Here is a 16,412-nt window from a genome sequence, read left to right as displayed (position 1 = left end):
CTATAGAGAATTAATTATCTTGGCAAGAAGTTCCTGCAGATGTGCACATATTTTGGCTTGTCAAATAATTTGCTGCATGAGAGATTTTAATTTTATCATGTTCATAGAGTATAACTGCTAAGAAATGACTTCTCATGTTCTTTGGTATATTTTTGGATTAGATGTTAATATTAATATGTTGCCAAATACAGTGGTGTCTTGAGATATGAGCGACCTGACTTCTAAGTTTTTCAAGATACGAGCTGTCATTGAGCCGTTTTTTGATTGGACTTGCGAGCACCAACTTGAGATACGAGCGCTGTATGGTGACAATGAACTCAACTCACTCCACAATATGCAGCAGTTTGGCATATGGTGAACAATTCTTCAGAAAAGAGACTTCAAGCTGTTTAATGTCACTTCCAGTTGAAGTTTATTGTCAAACTAAACATAAAACAAAGATGAATTACACTTGTGTTTAAAACAACCAAACAACTTTGTCTTAATGCCCCCACATATGTGCCAAGGCATGATGGAAAACAACATTGACTGGCCAATAATTAGCATCGATAGTCACTGTATTATGACCCTTTAAGCAACAGATATCTGAAGACAAATGGTGCAGCAACACATGTAGTCAGACAATATCACAATATTGGCAAGCATATATTCTTTATCCTCTGGGAAGAACAACTAAAACTACTGCAGATTGCTGAGTCACTAAAAGTAGTGGTGACTCTTACTAATTTGGGTCTGTATGACTGTATTATACGGTCCTCAGTGGCCAAGGTGGTCATACCAGAAGGAGCAACACAATGACTATAACTGAAGCATTAAATCATTCATTCATTCATTTTGCGTACCGCTTATCCTCACTACGGTCGTGGGCGTATTGGAGCCTACCCCAGCTATCTTTGGGCGAGAGGCGGGGTACATCCTGAACTGGTTGCCAGCCAATCGCAGGGCACATGTAAACAAACAACCATTCGCACTCACATTCACACCTGCGGACAGTTTAGAGTCTTCAATCAACCTAACATGCATGTTTTTGGGTTGTGGGAGGAAACCTGAGTACCCGGAGAAAACTCGGGGAGAACATGCAAACTCCACACAGGCGAGGCCAGATTTGAACCCGGGTCCTCAGAACTGTGAGACAGATGTTTTTTAAGTACAATATTATAGAGTCCTATTTTCTTAATTAAAACGTTTTTGGGGAAGAGGCTGGAACGGATTAATGGCATTTCAGTTCATTACAGTGGGCAAAGATATTTGAGATATTGTTGAGAGATCGTTTTGAGTTACGAGCGTGGTCCCGGAATAAATTAAACCCGTATCTCATGGCACCACTGTATCCTCAAATCGTGGCCTCCGCTCTAACACAGACAATGTGTCTTCTTCATTTTGCTAGGTCAAAATCAACTCTGGGTAAAATATATAAGATGATGCCATTAGATTGCTCTAATTACCTTTACTATAGCCATGTTCCACCAAGCAATACAGTTCGGTTCGGTACACTACACCCTGATGTGTTTAGTGTTGGCACCACAGGTATGTAGATGCGGTGCTTATAGCTGCATGAGCTTTCCAAATAGCATGACATCATAGCACCAGGACGGATTTCAACAGTGATTTCAACAAAGAGGAAAAACATGACATAATATAGTGCAGTGTGTGGCCAAATGTCTTTAAAGACCCTCCCACAGAGTTTATGACAAGCCACTGTTGTTTCTGCAGCGTCTTCAATTCACACACGAAGCCTGAAGTCTTAGAAATAAAACAGGGCTTCATTTTTTACACCAGTGATTTCCAGGTTCGAGGAAATTCTGTTCCACCATCCGGCGTCTCAGGAGGGGGAAGCAGTGAACAATCAACACTCTGCGTAGTGGGGATGGGGCGCTGCTGACCTCGACTCGGGACGTCGTGAGTCGGTGGGGAGAATATTTCAAAGACCTCCTCAATGCCACCGACATGCCTTCCCATGAAGAAGCAGAGTTTGGGGTCTCTGAGGCGGGCTCTCCTATCTCTGGGGTTGAGGTCACTGAGGTGGTTAAAAAGCACCTCGGTGGCAAGGCCCCAGGGGTGGATGAGATTCGCCCAGAGTTCCTAAAGGCTCTGGATGTTGTGGTGCTGTGCTGCTTGACACGCGTCTGCAACATCACGTGGACATTGGGGAGAGTGCCTCTGGATTGGCAGTCTGGGGTGTGGTCCCCAGCCGAAAGGCGAAGCTCTCAATTTACCGGTCGATCTACATTCCTACCCTCACCTATGGTCACGAGCTGTGGGTCGGGACCGAAAGAACAAGATCCCGGATACAAGCGGCCAAAATGAGTTTCCTCCGCAGGTTGTCCGGGCTCTCCCTTAGAGATAGGGTGAGAAGCTCGGTCAGAGAGGAGCTCAGAGTAGAGCCGCTGCTCCTCCACATTGAGAGGAGCCAGATGAGGTGGCTGGGGCATCTGATTCGGATGCCTCCACGGTGAGGTCCTCTGGGCACGTCCCACCGGGAGGAGACCCCTGGGACGACCCAGGACACGCTGGAGAGACTACGTCTCTCAGTCTCTCTTGCACATCTTGATTTTTGTGCACACACAAGGCTTGTGTTTGCCACTTTGTTAGACCGGTCTGCGCCAAGCTGGGCATATTGGCACAGCGAGGTTGTGCCTTGGAGATGCGCTTGGTGGAGTGAAACTTTAGTGTCAGAAAGTCCACATTAACTTACGCCTACTGGGACCACGTCTCAGTCTTGACGTAGGTGATCTAATGCGGTTTTGGTGAATTTGATCGGGCTACATGCAAGCACACAGACACGCATGTGGTGGATGACAGACGTATTTCAACATCAGACATGGTACCCTCTGAATCATTGCAGAAATCAATTCATTAAACATAATATTATTATTATTATTATTATCATTATGATTATCATCATTGCTATATTTTTTAGCTCATCCCACATACTGCCCAGCACGCAGTTATGGGTGGGTGGGTGGTTTTGGGGCACATGAACGATTGTTTGGAAGAGGGATATAGTACATCCGCAGATATATTTAAGTCGCCGGAAGTTATCACCAGTTCATTCTGTATTTAAAAAGGGTACCCGCTAACGTTCAATGCTCCAGTCACGCACGGATTGCTGCGTCCTCCTCTGCATATAGACGTCTCCATGTGAGACTATTGCGCTGCAGAGGATCCGCTTCGATTGGACAGGATTGACTTTGGCTGTGAACACGCCCACAACAGCACAGACGTGCCACTGTTAAATGTGCTGATGTACACTGGTCCACCAAATTACCAACACCGGATCTAGCATGCTTCCTCGCAGATTTGCGCCAAGTGATAACTCACACTGTAACTGTGATGCATATTAATAGGACCGATAATGACAGGACACAAAAACTTAGCTTTGCTGCATTTACAAGGTGCAAGGTGTTTACAATTGCCATTCCCATTGTAAATCAGAAGTAACTTTTCTCTGTCAACCAATCAACTAGCATGTCTACTCTAGTTCCGACCCCCCCCCAAACCCACACAGGTACAGTATTTATACAAATAGAGGCCTCGTCTCAGTTTGACTCCTTCAAATAAACATCTGTATTTCTTAATAATCATAAGAGTTATTTTGTTTTGCTCTGTTTATTGGCTCCCCAGTAACTTTGCTGCATGTTTCTCTACTTACTTTGGATGCCACTCATTCCAACTGAGTAGGCATACCCTTGTGGGTGATAGGACTGACTGCAAACCCTCTGTTGCCTTTGGTCGGTATCGAACACAATGATTGTAGGAGCGATGACTCTCACCAATCAGCTCTTCTGTTTGTATCTGCACTGCTGAGGCCATTGAGGTGGCACTCTTGTAGCTAGACAGCACATCGTCCATTGTCCTTAAATGGCCTCCCCTTACTCTTCTTGAGATTTGTAGACCCTGTGAGTGGCAGGGCGGTTCTGTGCAGCGATTTGTTGAAGGTGAGGGGCCATCGCTGCTGTCAGCAATTCTCCTACAGCTGCACACAAATAAAGGACCGTGGCATTTGCTGAATCCAAGGTGGCGTCTTTTCAATTAGAGCTTTTTTTTCATACTCTCGAGTGGCCCAGCAAACTACAGCCAAGGGGGCCCCGGCAGTATAATGATGCCCTGGCACAATAGTACCACTGTTACCCAACCTGTTCCCAGGAAACGGCACAACATGCGCCATTGTGCACTGTGCTTTGCTGCCCAACCACGTTGCCTGGGTTTAGCCACAGACACGGAGAGGCCTGGCAGTGCAGCGAAGCTCATGGCAACGTGGTTGGTAAGACAGCCTCACAGGCATGATAGATGAAGTCTAGGTGTATTCACCTGTCACTGTGAGCTAATATTACAAAAAGCTACATTGGAGGGAAAGCTGTGGAGCGGAAGAACCCTGGGGCGGATAGCAAAGATAGCTGAGTGGTTGCCAGGAATGGTGCGACAGAAAACCCCTGCATTGTTGCTACGTTGAACGCTCCTCAATAAACAAGTGGACTAAGAGAGGAATGTCAAGTAAAACAAAACAAAAAAAAAGACAGCTGAAACCGGTCGGTAGCTGGTCCGAGCTGGTTCCCCTGTTTATATCGGTGCGGCATTTATGTGTGTGTGGCACCCTGCGTGCGCTCCCTTTTAGCCTTCAGGGGTGTTTATGCAGCATAGCGCAAGGGATCATTCAGTGCCAGCCAGCTGGGGGGCCTCTGCTCTGCACCGTCCAGGAGCCACGTCACAGGTCCCTTTCTGAGTCAGCCGGTCATCTAAGACAGCACCGCACGACTCCTAGGAAATAGCCAAGTGTGTCACACTTAAATTAAAGTCCCTCCTTCCGCTTGGCCTGACCTGTTGGTTGATATGTCAATTATGATTAGAATTTGTCAAAACATCTATTTATTGCTGTACTTTGCCCACTATTTACTTTGAGCCAATGCTGACTTTTTTATTCTCCTATTGTCCCAGATAGACCTGTGTTATTGAAAAGAAAATCCAGAAATCTCACTTTTCATGGAACATAATGTGATTTGAAAAAAGTTGAATACAATACTTTCTATGATGCTGATTGACTTAAGAGTTGCTATTATTTCAAAATAAAGTTTCCCAAAGGTAAAGCATAGTGAGTGAGTCTCTAATAGTTTCCATTATAAAACCTTTATTAAATCTCCAGACAATGTAAGTAAACATACCTATCGTGCAAGTATAATTAGAAGTCAATCACTTAGCCTGTATCAGCCACTGTACATCATGTTCCAACCAATCAGTAGACTGACAATTATGATTACCTTATTATTTCCAGTACTTTAAAAAACAACATAATTAATAAGGGAGGGCAGCACGTGGCCCATTCGTTAGTATGTCTACCTCACAGTTCTGAAATTAAATATCAAATTGGAACTTCTACCCATGGGCTTGTGTGGACTTTCTCCGGGTACTCTGGCTTCCACCCACATTCTAAAAACATACAAGTTAGGTTCATTAAAGGCTGTAAATTGTCTGTTGGTGTGAATGTGAATATGAATGGATATTTGAATGTATGTTCCTTGTGATTGGCTGGCAACCAGTCCAGGGTGTACCCCACCTCTTGCCCAAAGTCAGTTGTGAGAGGCTCCAGCTCACATGCAACGCTTTAAAAACAATCAATAGGTGGATAATTGAAACTTATTCTTCAAATTATTCTGAATTATTTTGTTGTTTAATTTCAGATATGTTACATATTATATTTCACTATCGCTACCATCACTTCATAAAATGTGTTCATAATGTTCATCTTTTCCCTTCCGCAGATCCCCGGTGGGAAGTAAACAGCTTATTCTCCTTGCACAAAGCTACAACTGAAGCCAGTTTTCCTTTCATAGCCACCAAGGCAGCAGAGAAGACATGAGTGAGGACAAGCCAGCCGAGGGCGCGGAGACGCCCCCCTCTGAGATGAATGCCATTCCTAATGGGAAAGGTCACGATGTGGTAGATGAGATGACTGCATCGTCCAAAACATCACCTGTGGATGATGGGCCAACGTGAGTGTGTCTAAACACTGCATGCTGGGATTAGTAATGCTTGGTGGAATCTTTTGAAGTTGAGAATCTGTTAGACACATGACAATGTGATTAAACTTCAAACCATATTTGTCTGAAACTCAATATAAAACATGTTTACAGTTCATTCATCAGTCTCAAGATAATGTGGCCTCACTGATTAGTTGGCTAATGATGGCATCATCCCTACGGCCTTGTCACTATAGTAACTGTCCCATAACTGCAGGGTTTATGGCACAATCCTGGGAATAACAGGGAATGTGATGTAACCGCTCGGTGTAAGTAGCTTTAAGCAAGACACTGACTTCCTCATTGCAGACTGATTGAAAAACAGTCAGTGCTGCATAATTGCCTGAGCTAAAAGCCTAATTATCCTGTCCCTGTTGCCTGGCAGTCATTTTCCAACATGTAATAGCTGTCCCTCCTTCAGTCATAGACAATCCTGTCATCGTATGGTTGTTGTTATTGTATTATGACTGAGTATCATTTCCTAATTGTGCACTCGTTGGGTGATGGATGGCCTCGCTACAATGCTTGTAGGGAAACAGTACCCAACAGTGTCCAGAATGTTAGGTATGTCTCTCCTAAAGATTTGTTTTCTGTCAATGTTAACAGAATCAATATCACCATAAGGTGCCTTGTCGAGTTCCCCATTTCAAACTTGTTATCTTTTACCTCCAAATTAACTGCAAGCAGACCATGTACATGCAAACTGCAAAATATGTGAGCTTGTTGACACAGGGTGGACATTTGTGGCTATTTTCTGCATTTAATGAGTACATGGTCGACCTTCACTTATCAAATGGATTAAGTTAGCAAGCTGACTGTGTACTGTTTAACAAATATATTTAGATTTCTTAAAGGTTCTTGTATCAATTGATATTTTACAATGACAGAGTGGACATGTTAAGCTTGACAACATCCATTTTCTTCAAAGGTCAGTCCTCCGGTGTTTCTGATGAGGGCAGAAAAGGCACTTTATAGTCATATTGACCTAGCAACAGTTTTTCACAGTTAACATCACTTGGCTTTATTTGTGATGGTAAGTGTTTTCTTTTTTTTTTCCTCACTGAAGTCCTAACCCAACTGAGAACGCAGAGGCCAACCAGCCGGAAGGTCAGGAGTTCTTATCAGGTGCCGACAACAGCAAAACAACGCGATTTACTGATGTAAGGTCATTTGACTCTGAAGTGCAATATACAATACATGCATGGAATAGTAACATGTTATTCACTCCTATTTTGGTTATAGTTTGAGGGAAAAACATCATTTGGGATGTCCGTCTTCAACCTGGGCAACGCCATCATGGGAAGTGGCATCCTCGGACTGGCATACGCAATGGCCAACACAGGAGTCGTTCTCTTTTTGTAAGTTGTTTGAAAATACAGTCAAACTTCTAAGCTTGATTGCATTCTGTTAATTTACATACAGTACATCCATTTTCTATAGTGCTTGTCCTCATCAGGGTTTGCTGGAGTCTAGGGTTAGATTCACACGTACGGACAATTTAGTCTTTAACATAACGTGCATGTTTTTGGGCTGTGGGTGGAACGGCAGAGAAAAGCCATACAAGTACAGCTGAGAACATGCAAACTCCACACAGGAGACCATACAGTATGTGCTAACCACTACTTCACCGTGTTTCTCATTCTTATAATGAAAATGTAAAAAACAATAAATTGTGTACTTGCCTTTTTTTGTTATATGACGGGGTCAGAAACAAAGGAGGGGGGAGAGAGAGCGAGAGAGAGAGATTGAGAAAGCTTGTGCTTGAGAGGCGAGAAGCTTCACATAAAGTGTAAGCAACTCACTTTCTGTGGAAAAAATCTGTTTTTCTTATTTTTATGATTATTTTCGACTTATTGCTGCTTTAGTCATATTGCACTGAGTGACCAGGTTTTATGTGATGTGGATGGCTTTCCTACATGGCAATAAGATTATTTTCATTACTTTAATTTCTTGGTCTTGCTCATCAGTTGTTTTCCTATTTGCCATTACCTGTACCTTTTTGTGATTACATAAAAAAATAAAAAAGGAAGTTCAAACTGCTTTTCTGCAACTTTCAATTGAAAACGTTGAAACTCATACTCAAGCGTGACTTTTGAGGTTCCACTATATTTATTTTGACTTATCATCAGTGATGTTGTCTGAGTCATTTTCTTAATGCTAATTGTTTTTCCTAGTCATTTCTGACCATGAATAATTCCCAATTTAATTTTAACAGCCTCCTATTAAGCAGGCAAATGATGTAGGGCTAAGTCATTAAATGAACACAAGCTTATAAGATGATGCCAATTGGAATGGCACTCTGAAGAGCAAATACCCTTCCTCTTCAAAGGCCAATGAAAGTCCCGTTTCAGCTATGCTAAATGTATGCCTTCCACATTTTAATGGCTTGTTCCTTGACTTTTTACAGTATGTGTATGTGCCCCATGTGTAGGGGGCTTAACGTCCTTAAGCCTCTGCAGTATCAGTGTCTGTCAGAGTCATTTTCTCAGCAGCTCCCAGGTACTAAAAAGCAGTTGGTTTTACTGCCTTCTGTTTGAAAGATATAGTAACCGTGTTTGTTACATTGTCCTTATGTGAGCCGTGAGAGGTTTCAATGATCATCTATGAAGCGGTGAGTCAGACTTTGGAGACTCTTGAGGGTCTTTTTGTTCTTATCCTAAGAAGTGTATTGAATCCTTGAGGCCATGTGTTAATGAGTGTTCCATTCATAACGAAGGCAGTTGTTATGGAAACACAGGGCCAAGTGTGAAGGGCTATAGATACTGTACTTAAGGCATGCAAGGTTCAGGGTGAATGACCATTTCACCTGTAGCACTTACTGTACATTTCTTAAGGAAAGTCGAGAAGACAGGACAGCTGACTGGTTAAGAATATGGCCTAGGGTCACAGGTTGGATGTCTCAGCCATGAGTACAGAGGATATATGGAAGGGGGCAGGTAGTTGAGCCATCTGTCTGTCTGTCTGTTCTTTTACAAAAAGTAATAACACAAGGAAGCCATTATTTTTAAGCAATATCGTAGCAATGGAAAGCATGTTTTAATCTCATCTCACCTAAAATTATTACATGACATAATTGGAGGTGTTTTCCAAGGCCGTCATGTCTGGAGGATTTACCCTCGTGTTACAAAAAAGCTTCTTATTGAGCTGAGTTGTGTGGTCTCAAATTTTTCACTTTTTGAACTGAATGAACCCTGCCTGCGTGCGTGCGTGCGTGTGTGTGGGTGGGTGGTTGTCTTTGACTCTTGGCCAGCGGTTCACACTGCTGACTTTTACGCTGTTGGCATGGGCTCGATTCCTGGGCAGTGCCCCATTCACATACGTCCAACCATTGACTGGAGACCAGTTCAGGGTGTATTATGCCTTTCACCTTTAGTCAACTGGGAAAGGCTCCAGTCCCCCTTGCAACTTTGAACAGGATAAAATGTGTAGAGAACGATGGAGGTAAGAAAACTGTACCAAAGTTTATGCTCTTTACGATAGCTTAGTTCAGATAAAAATATAGTTTTGACTGGGAACGACTCAAGATCTGCACCTTTACGCATGCTCTTCATTTACAGTAAGTGTACTGTAAAAATATATTAGATCATTTGCTTAATTTATAACATGGACTTTTATGTTCCCCTTGTATTCTAATGATTCAACCAAACAAACAAACAAAATATTGGCTGCTTCAGAAGTTTCGGCATGTCCGTGGCTAAGGCCAAGCTTGGAATGCAGTGTGGTGTAAAACTGTGAGCAGCACAACAGTGTATCACCTTGTGAGATTGTCAGCAGATCTGCCCTCCCACTGCCACTCGACTGACTAAATCCTCCACCTCAAGGCGGCCGAGGATTCTTCCGCATTGACCCACATTGGAATAACAAACTGTTAATAGTATGAGCATCAGTAAGAGTTTCTCACAGTTTGTTTAAGGAATTGATTTGGGGTTTACTGTGAAAAACCATCCATCTGCACTCTGCCACTTATCCTGTTCAGGATGCTGGGCAAATGGAGCATATCCTAGCTGACTCTGAGAAAGGCGGACTAATTCAGGCAAGATGGCAGATCGCCGGTCAATCAGATGGTACCTGAAGACAGACTACCATTCACACTTACATTCATGGTCATTGAACAACAGCAATAGTTGTTATAACATTAAAAGTGCGCATTGCTTATGGTGGATGATAGGGGAGGCCTGAGTTGTTTTTTGCACCATCAGGAGAGACCCACTGTCCCACATTTTGAAAATCAGTTCATCCATCCATCCATTTTCTGAGCCGCTTCTCCTCACTAGGGTCGCGGGCGTGCTGGAGCCTATCCCAGCTATCATCGGGCAGGAGGCGGGGTACACCCTGAACTGGTTGCCAGCTAATCGCAGGGCACACATAAACAAACAACCATTCGCACTCACATTCACACGTACGGGCAATTTAGAGTTGTCAATTAGCCTACCATGCATGTTTTGGGGATGTGGGAAGAAAGGGGAGTGCCCGGAGAAAACCCACGCAGGCACGGGGAGAACATCCAAACTCCACACAGGCGGGGCCGGGGATTGAACCCCGGTCCTGAGAACTGTGAGGCAGACGCTCTAACCAGTCAACTACCGTGCTGCAAAACCAGTTCATATATATATATATATATACACACACACACACACACACACATACACACACTATAAGGCCAAGTGAATAAAACATGGTTGCGGGTAGAGATGGAATAGAGCAGAGGAGGGAGATTATTGTTAACTCGGGATTTTCCCTCATTCTGTCAATCCCAAGATTGAATCGTTTCTTCTGAAAAAGTCCATCTGCTGTGTGGCTGCTAAGTGTGGTAGAGGGCAGAGGGCAGCCGAGTTGATCAGCTGCAGTAACAATCCAACATAAAGGCGAGCCACGGGAGCTCGCCAGCGTGTTTCTATACCACAGCTGTGTAAATAGCCTACATGCTTAAGTGCAGTTCAGGGTAAAGAAATGAATGTATGACTTTCTATTTCTATTTACAGTAGTCGCAGTTGGTTTGATTAAAGAGTTCAATGCTGTTTTTGCTAAGAATCATTGTATTTATTTCAGGGTTCTCCTAACAGTGGTGGCTGCCCTTTCATCATATTCCATTCATTTACTGCTCAAGTCTTCTGGTATTGTAGGTATGTAACAGTCTCACTATCGATCCTGTTTGTATTGGTTAAATGTTTCACTTTACAGTGGAAGGCGAAGTTTGACGTTCTGTTAAATGTGTACAAGACAATTATAGCAGTAGTAGTAGTAGCAGTTGTAGTGTGCACATTTACAGTATAACCAACATGGCAGCAGTCCTTAATAGTGATTTGGAGAAATACTCAATAGGTACTGTAGGTAAAAATGTAAGTTTCCCATTAATCGCAAATAGGTCTGCAACAATTAATCGAATATTTTGAATAATTTGATTTAAAAAAAAAAATTGCAGCAAAATCTCTGCTTCAAAGCTTTGAAGGGATCATTTTCCCACACGGACTAATGTTACTGCCGTTGCACGCACCACTCCGTGTAGGGTTAAGTTAGTGCGATGGCGGCGAGCCAGTTGGAAAGTAAGTACAATGTGTACCACAACAGAACATCTACTGTACCTGTCCTACCATCATTAGTTTGAACGCCCCCGACAGTGGTCAAGGATAGACACACCTGTGCACTTTGAATCGCTTTACTGAACACATTTTGGTAAGAAAACACGTAATAAGCACATTAATACATGAGCTGCCGATGGCTACAACTTACGCCAAATTACTCAACACGTGTTAACAGCCAGCCATCTCTACACTCTCATTCGCTGACACCCAGCTCACTTGCCAGGCCTCAGTTTTAAAAGCCATACACACTCAAAGTCACAGATACTAAAGTAGAATAAGAGGATGGCGACCCCAGGTGGACAAAAATAAAACCTGCACCTCACATTCATGTTATTGTGTTTAATAATAGTTTTAATAGCTGCAGCCCTAAATGAAAACACAACAATAATTAAAACAGGTAACAGTACAATACTAGAATATATTATATCTAGCTATCTATCCATCATTCATATATCCATCTACATTATTTTATGGATAGCCCCCATTGGTTATGCACTGGATTAAACGGATAAAGATGAACGTTTCTTCATTCTTTAAGGCATCCGTGCTTATGAGCAGCTTGGCTACAGGGCTTTTGGCACCCCTGGCAAGATGGCGGCAGGTATCGCCATCACACTGCAAAACATTGGAGGTGAGCACACACGCTGCAAATCTGTCCTCACATGTACACATCTCCGAATAAATGTGTGAAATTTTCGATCACAATATGCAGAGATTTCCTCTGTTAGTGTATCCTACATAATCCTCTCCATCTGAAATCTAACTGTGTGTTCCTCCCTTTCACAGCCATGTCCAGTTATCTGTACATAGTCAAGTATGAATTTCCGTTGGTCATTCAGGCCTTCCTTAAGGTGGATAAGCCAGCAGGGTGAGTAATCTGTGCATGACATAAAATGAATTATTCCCATTTTGTACTAGCAGGGATAAACATCACATACAGGGACTTGCTTATATTAGGCAGAAAGCAATAGATTCCTCATTTGTTTTCATTGACACTGGCCCGTTGAGAAACTGCTGGTATCGGAACCAACCGGCACTTTATGAGATACATATTCAGGGCACACATAAACAAACAACCATTCGCACTCACATTCAATATAAAAATACAGTGAACCCCCACCTATTTGTAGTTTGCTATTTGCAAATTCTCCTATTTGCTAATTCACCTATCTTCAAGTTCACCTATTTGCAAATCTTTAGCTATTGGCTGAAAAACACAGCTATTCAGCTATTGTTTCTTTTAAATCAAATAATATTTTTAAGGGTACTGTGAGATGATGAGTTTGAAATAATATTTAAAAGTGTTTTGGAGTCATAGTTTTTGGTATATTTACAGTTTAAACTATTAATATAGGCAAACATTTTTGGGGGGGCCTCAATTCAAGTCACGTTTTTTTTCCACTATTCAAGATAGAGCTCTTTCTCTATCCCCTGTATATGACTGTATTCAGGTTCTGTACAAATAATATACAGTGTAAACAAAATCCTACGGTCACAATGGCAGCATTTTGGATAATAAAAGCACAAATGTTCCTTTGAATCTACTGTGCTACAAAAGGCCTAATGGCACCAGTGTAGTGACTTATTGTGTGCGTTGGGCTAGGATCTGTCGCCTTCTCACTGTCATGCCAGTTGGACATGCGGTGCAGCTGGCGTGTGAACAGCTGTGATTGTTACCCCGGAGGAGGGGAGCACCATGGCCAAACCGGGAAAGTCTCACAAAAAAAAAAAAAAAAAAAAAACACGGCTACACTCCACGAGTGCGAATGTAAACTGTAGGAGATCTCAAGTCAAGTGCAGGTGGCCGCGCATAAAAACAACACTCGTTTCCTTAGGAGGTGGAGTGTGATGTTACCCCCTCACCCCGTCACTCTTACCCCACTTACAACCTCTCCTTTGCTTTTCACACACGTTAAAGGACATACAGTACAGAATAACTGACCGTTCAGAAGTCAGTAAAGCATTTGAGGCAAACTGGAGTGCACTGCTTGGCTGCAACTAGCAAAAACCATGGTATGATTATGACCATGATGTCAGCTATGAGAAGCTGAGCTACTTGTACCATATGTAGTGGAGCAGATAAGAGAATCTTTCAAATTGTGATATAGGCATGAAATTCGGTACATATAGCGTGTGTGTTCATGTGTTCCTTGATTGCCAGATGTATTTTTGATTCTGCATCTGTGCCTTTATAAAAGATTGCAGATTTGTGTGTGTCTGCTAATCAGGGAAAGATTGTGTCCCGAGACCAGATTGCCAGAAGGCAGGATCACAACAGGAGAGTTGAGCCTCTACATTTTTTACATTGTGTATGAGCATGCAAGAGCTAGACAACTATAAAGAGAGTGTGCATCTATGCAATTTTCTCACTTGATAGAAGAGAGGAAGTGAATCACCCTGACTAAAAATAGCTCCTTGTTTTGACAGTAGCGTGGCGCATTGTGTCACGGTCATGCTTTGCAAAACTTCCCCCTTGAGTCAAAATATAGGTGTTTTATGTATTTTTTTTGACACAGAATAATGTCATTCACTGGCCATAAAATTAGGTAAAGAGTTATCACCGAGACACCATGTCAAAATTATGGCTTATTATGATTTTGTTTTACCTGTGTTAAGAATTCACTTAGTCAGTTAATTGTTGCTTTATCGTGTCTTGATGCGAACTACTTGATGCAACCAACAGAGTTCTTATCGTATCTTACCTTACCGGTTTGTCATTGAATAGCATGAAAAAGTGTGTGTCGAAGCTTTTGAATGTCTGTGTATAGACAGTACTTTGTGACATTTTCATTTGGTAGTGTGCCGTGATGTTTTTCTAAAACATGTAAAATATGTGCATTGGCTCAATAAAAGCTGGGAAACACTATCCTAAAGAACAACATAAGTGTTAAAACCTATCAAGGCAGCATTATTCTGCAAAAATGTTCCTTGAAATAAAGTTTTTACAAAATTAATGGACACATTCAGTTGTTAATTTTCACCATGGCGGCTGTGGCTCAGTAGGTAGAGCAGGTCGACCGAAGGGTCACTGGTTCGAATCCAGACTACGACTGACCGCATGTCGAAGTGTCCTTGGGCAAGACTGAACCCTAATTTGCTCCCAGTGGGCCTGGCAGCGCCTTGCATGGCAAGCCGCCCATTGGTGTATGAGCGTGTGTGTGAATGGGTGAATGTGAGGCTTTGTAAAGTGCTTTGGGCACTGTGATGGTGTAGATAAAGCGCTATATACGTAAGTACATTTACCATGTAATAGCAGCTACAATGGAGACACAACAAGGCCTAATCCATGTGTTGATATTCACTGCACCCCTATATCTGCCCTCGTCTTAATCACTGACTGACATTATTGTCTTCTATGTATTGCGTTTGTAAGCAGACTTATGTTTTTGGTGTTTTTCTACCTCTCTACAGTGAATGGTACATGAACGGCAACTACCTTGTGATCATTGTATCCATCGCCGTGATCTTGCCGCTGGCACTCATGAAGCAGCTTGGTGAGTCTATAAATTGCTAATCCAAGTAAAGTAGCCTAAAACGTTGTGTAAAACATAAATAAAAACAGAATACAACCTATATTTAATTGAATACACTACAAAGACAAGCTATTTAATGTTCAAACTGACAAACTTTATTGTTTTTAGCAATTATCATTAACTTAGAACTTTATGGCTGTAACACGTTTTGTACAACCTTCGGGGTGCTCAACTTTTGAGGTTCCACTGCACTTTATACATGTAGTAATGCTAACGAACTTTGTTTCAGGATATTTGGGATACACCAGTGGCTTCTCCTTGAGCTGCATGGTGTTTTTCCTCATCGCGGTAAGTCTACTCTGACATTTGTTTTATCGCTAAACATAAACATAGTCATAACCGATGAGTACACGATGAAGCACTATGATCAGCTTGTAACAAGATTGGGTCTTTCACCTTCCCACCAGCTCTTCAGTATTCACTAGTACTCTCCCGGCTCGCTCTTTGCGTGCTGCTGTTCCAGGCTATGCTGATTGTCTGACTTTCCCTGACCTACTTTTGGCTGTGTGGCTGTAATTCATGTATTGCGTTCGCTCTTTCTCTCGCCTTCTCTTTGGGCCATACTGTCTGCTCAATATGCTGGCCCATACTGCATCTTTCTTTCAAGTTCATGCAACTCCGTTCTGCACCTCTGCAGGTCATCCACAAGAAGTTCAATGTCCCTTGTCCGTTCGTGGACTTTACCATCAACGGCACTGCTGGCGGTCTCCTGAACATCACGGATCCCGGTGGGGCGGACGACCTCTCCTGCGTTCCCAAAATGGCCAACCTTAACTCCCAAGTAAGGTTCGGGCATGCGACTCTTCCTGACTGCCACTGAGAGCCACCCACTTGTGTCATCTCCAGCATGCTGCCAGTGAAAGATCACAGTCCAAGCATGGTCACGCTTTGCTTGAAGCACTCTATCACACCCGACGTGAGAGTGAGGCATTTAACAAGCTGTTAAAAGTAGACTGACAGGTTCAAACATCAAAGTTGGTCAGTGACCTCTCAACAGAAGACCTATCAGTGTGCTTTGTGAGCGCAGATGAGAGACCCAAAAGTTCTGTTTAGACAAGTTTTTAAACCATCCATCTATCCATCCATCCATTCACAATACCGCTTATCCTGGTTAGGTTCACGGGCTGCTGGAGCCTATGCTATCTGACTTCGGGTAAAAGGAAGACTTCACCCTGAACCGGTTGCCAGTCAGGTGGAGGGCACATATAGACACGGACAACCATTTGCACTCACATTCACATGGTCAGTGAGTGGGAACTGAACCCCCACTGCCTGCACCGAAG

At 42.8% G+C, this 16,412-nt stretch overlaps 1 protein-coding gene across 3 annotated transcripts in view; it reads left to right on the top strand.

Moving 5' to 3' along the window:
- The window catches only part of LOC133483846 (sodium-coupled neutral amino acid transporter 3-like), a 35,957-nt gene that overhangs the window by 12,055 nt on the left and 7,490 nt on the right, over nt 1-16,412 (top strand). The window contains exons 2-11 of one of the 3 annotated variants that reach the window (XM_061785659.1): nt 5,829-5,987; nt 6,546-6,578; nt 7,081-7,174; nt 7,257-7,372; nt 11,064-11,137; nt 12,135-12,227; nt 12,383-12,464; nt 15,008-15,090; nt 15,359-15,417; nt 15,767-15,910. In XM_061785659.1, coding sequence (XP_061641643.1) covers nt 5,851-5,987; nt 6,546-6,578; nt 7,081-7,174; nt 7,257-7,372; nt 11,064-11,137; nt 12,135-12,227; nt 12,383-12,464; nt 15,008-15,090; nt 15,359-15,417; nt 15,767-15,910 — 915 coding nt within the window. In that variant the 5' untranslated portion in view covers nt 5,829-5,850. Of the gene's footprint in view, nt 1-5,756; nt 5,988-6,545; nt 6,579-7,080; nt 7,175-7,256; nt 7,373-11,063; nt 11,138-12,134; nt 12,228-12,382; nt 12,465-15,007; nt 15,091-15,358; nt 15,418-15,766; nt 15,911-16,412 lie in introns of all 3 variants that reach the window. The other 2 variants (XM_061785658.1, XM_061785660.1) reach the window with 2 other exon arrangements.

Source organism: Phyllopteryx taeniolatus, chromosome 9, assembly GCF_024500385.1.
Source record: "Phyllopteryx taeniolatus isolate TA_2022b chromosome 9, UOR_Ptae_1.2, whole genome shotgun sequence".
Classification (NCBI taxonomy): Eukaryota; Metazoa; Chordata; class Actinopteri; order Syngnathiformes; family Syngnathidae; genus Phyllopteryx; species Phyllopteryx taeniolatus.
This window is presented reverse-complemented; position numbering and strand designations above follow the sequence as displayed.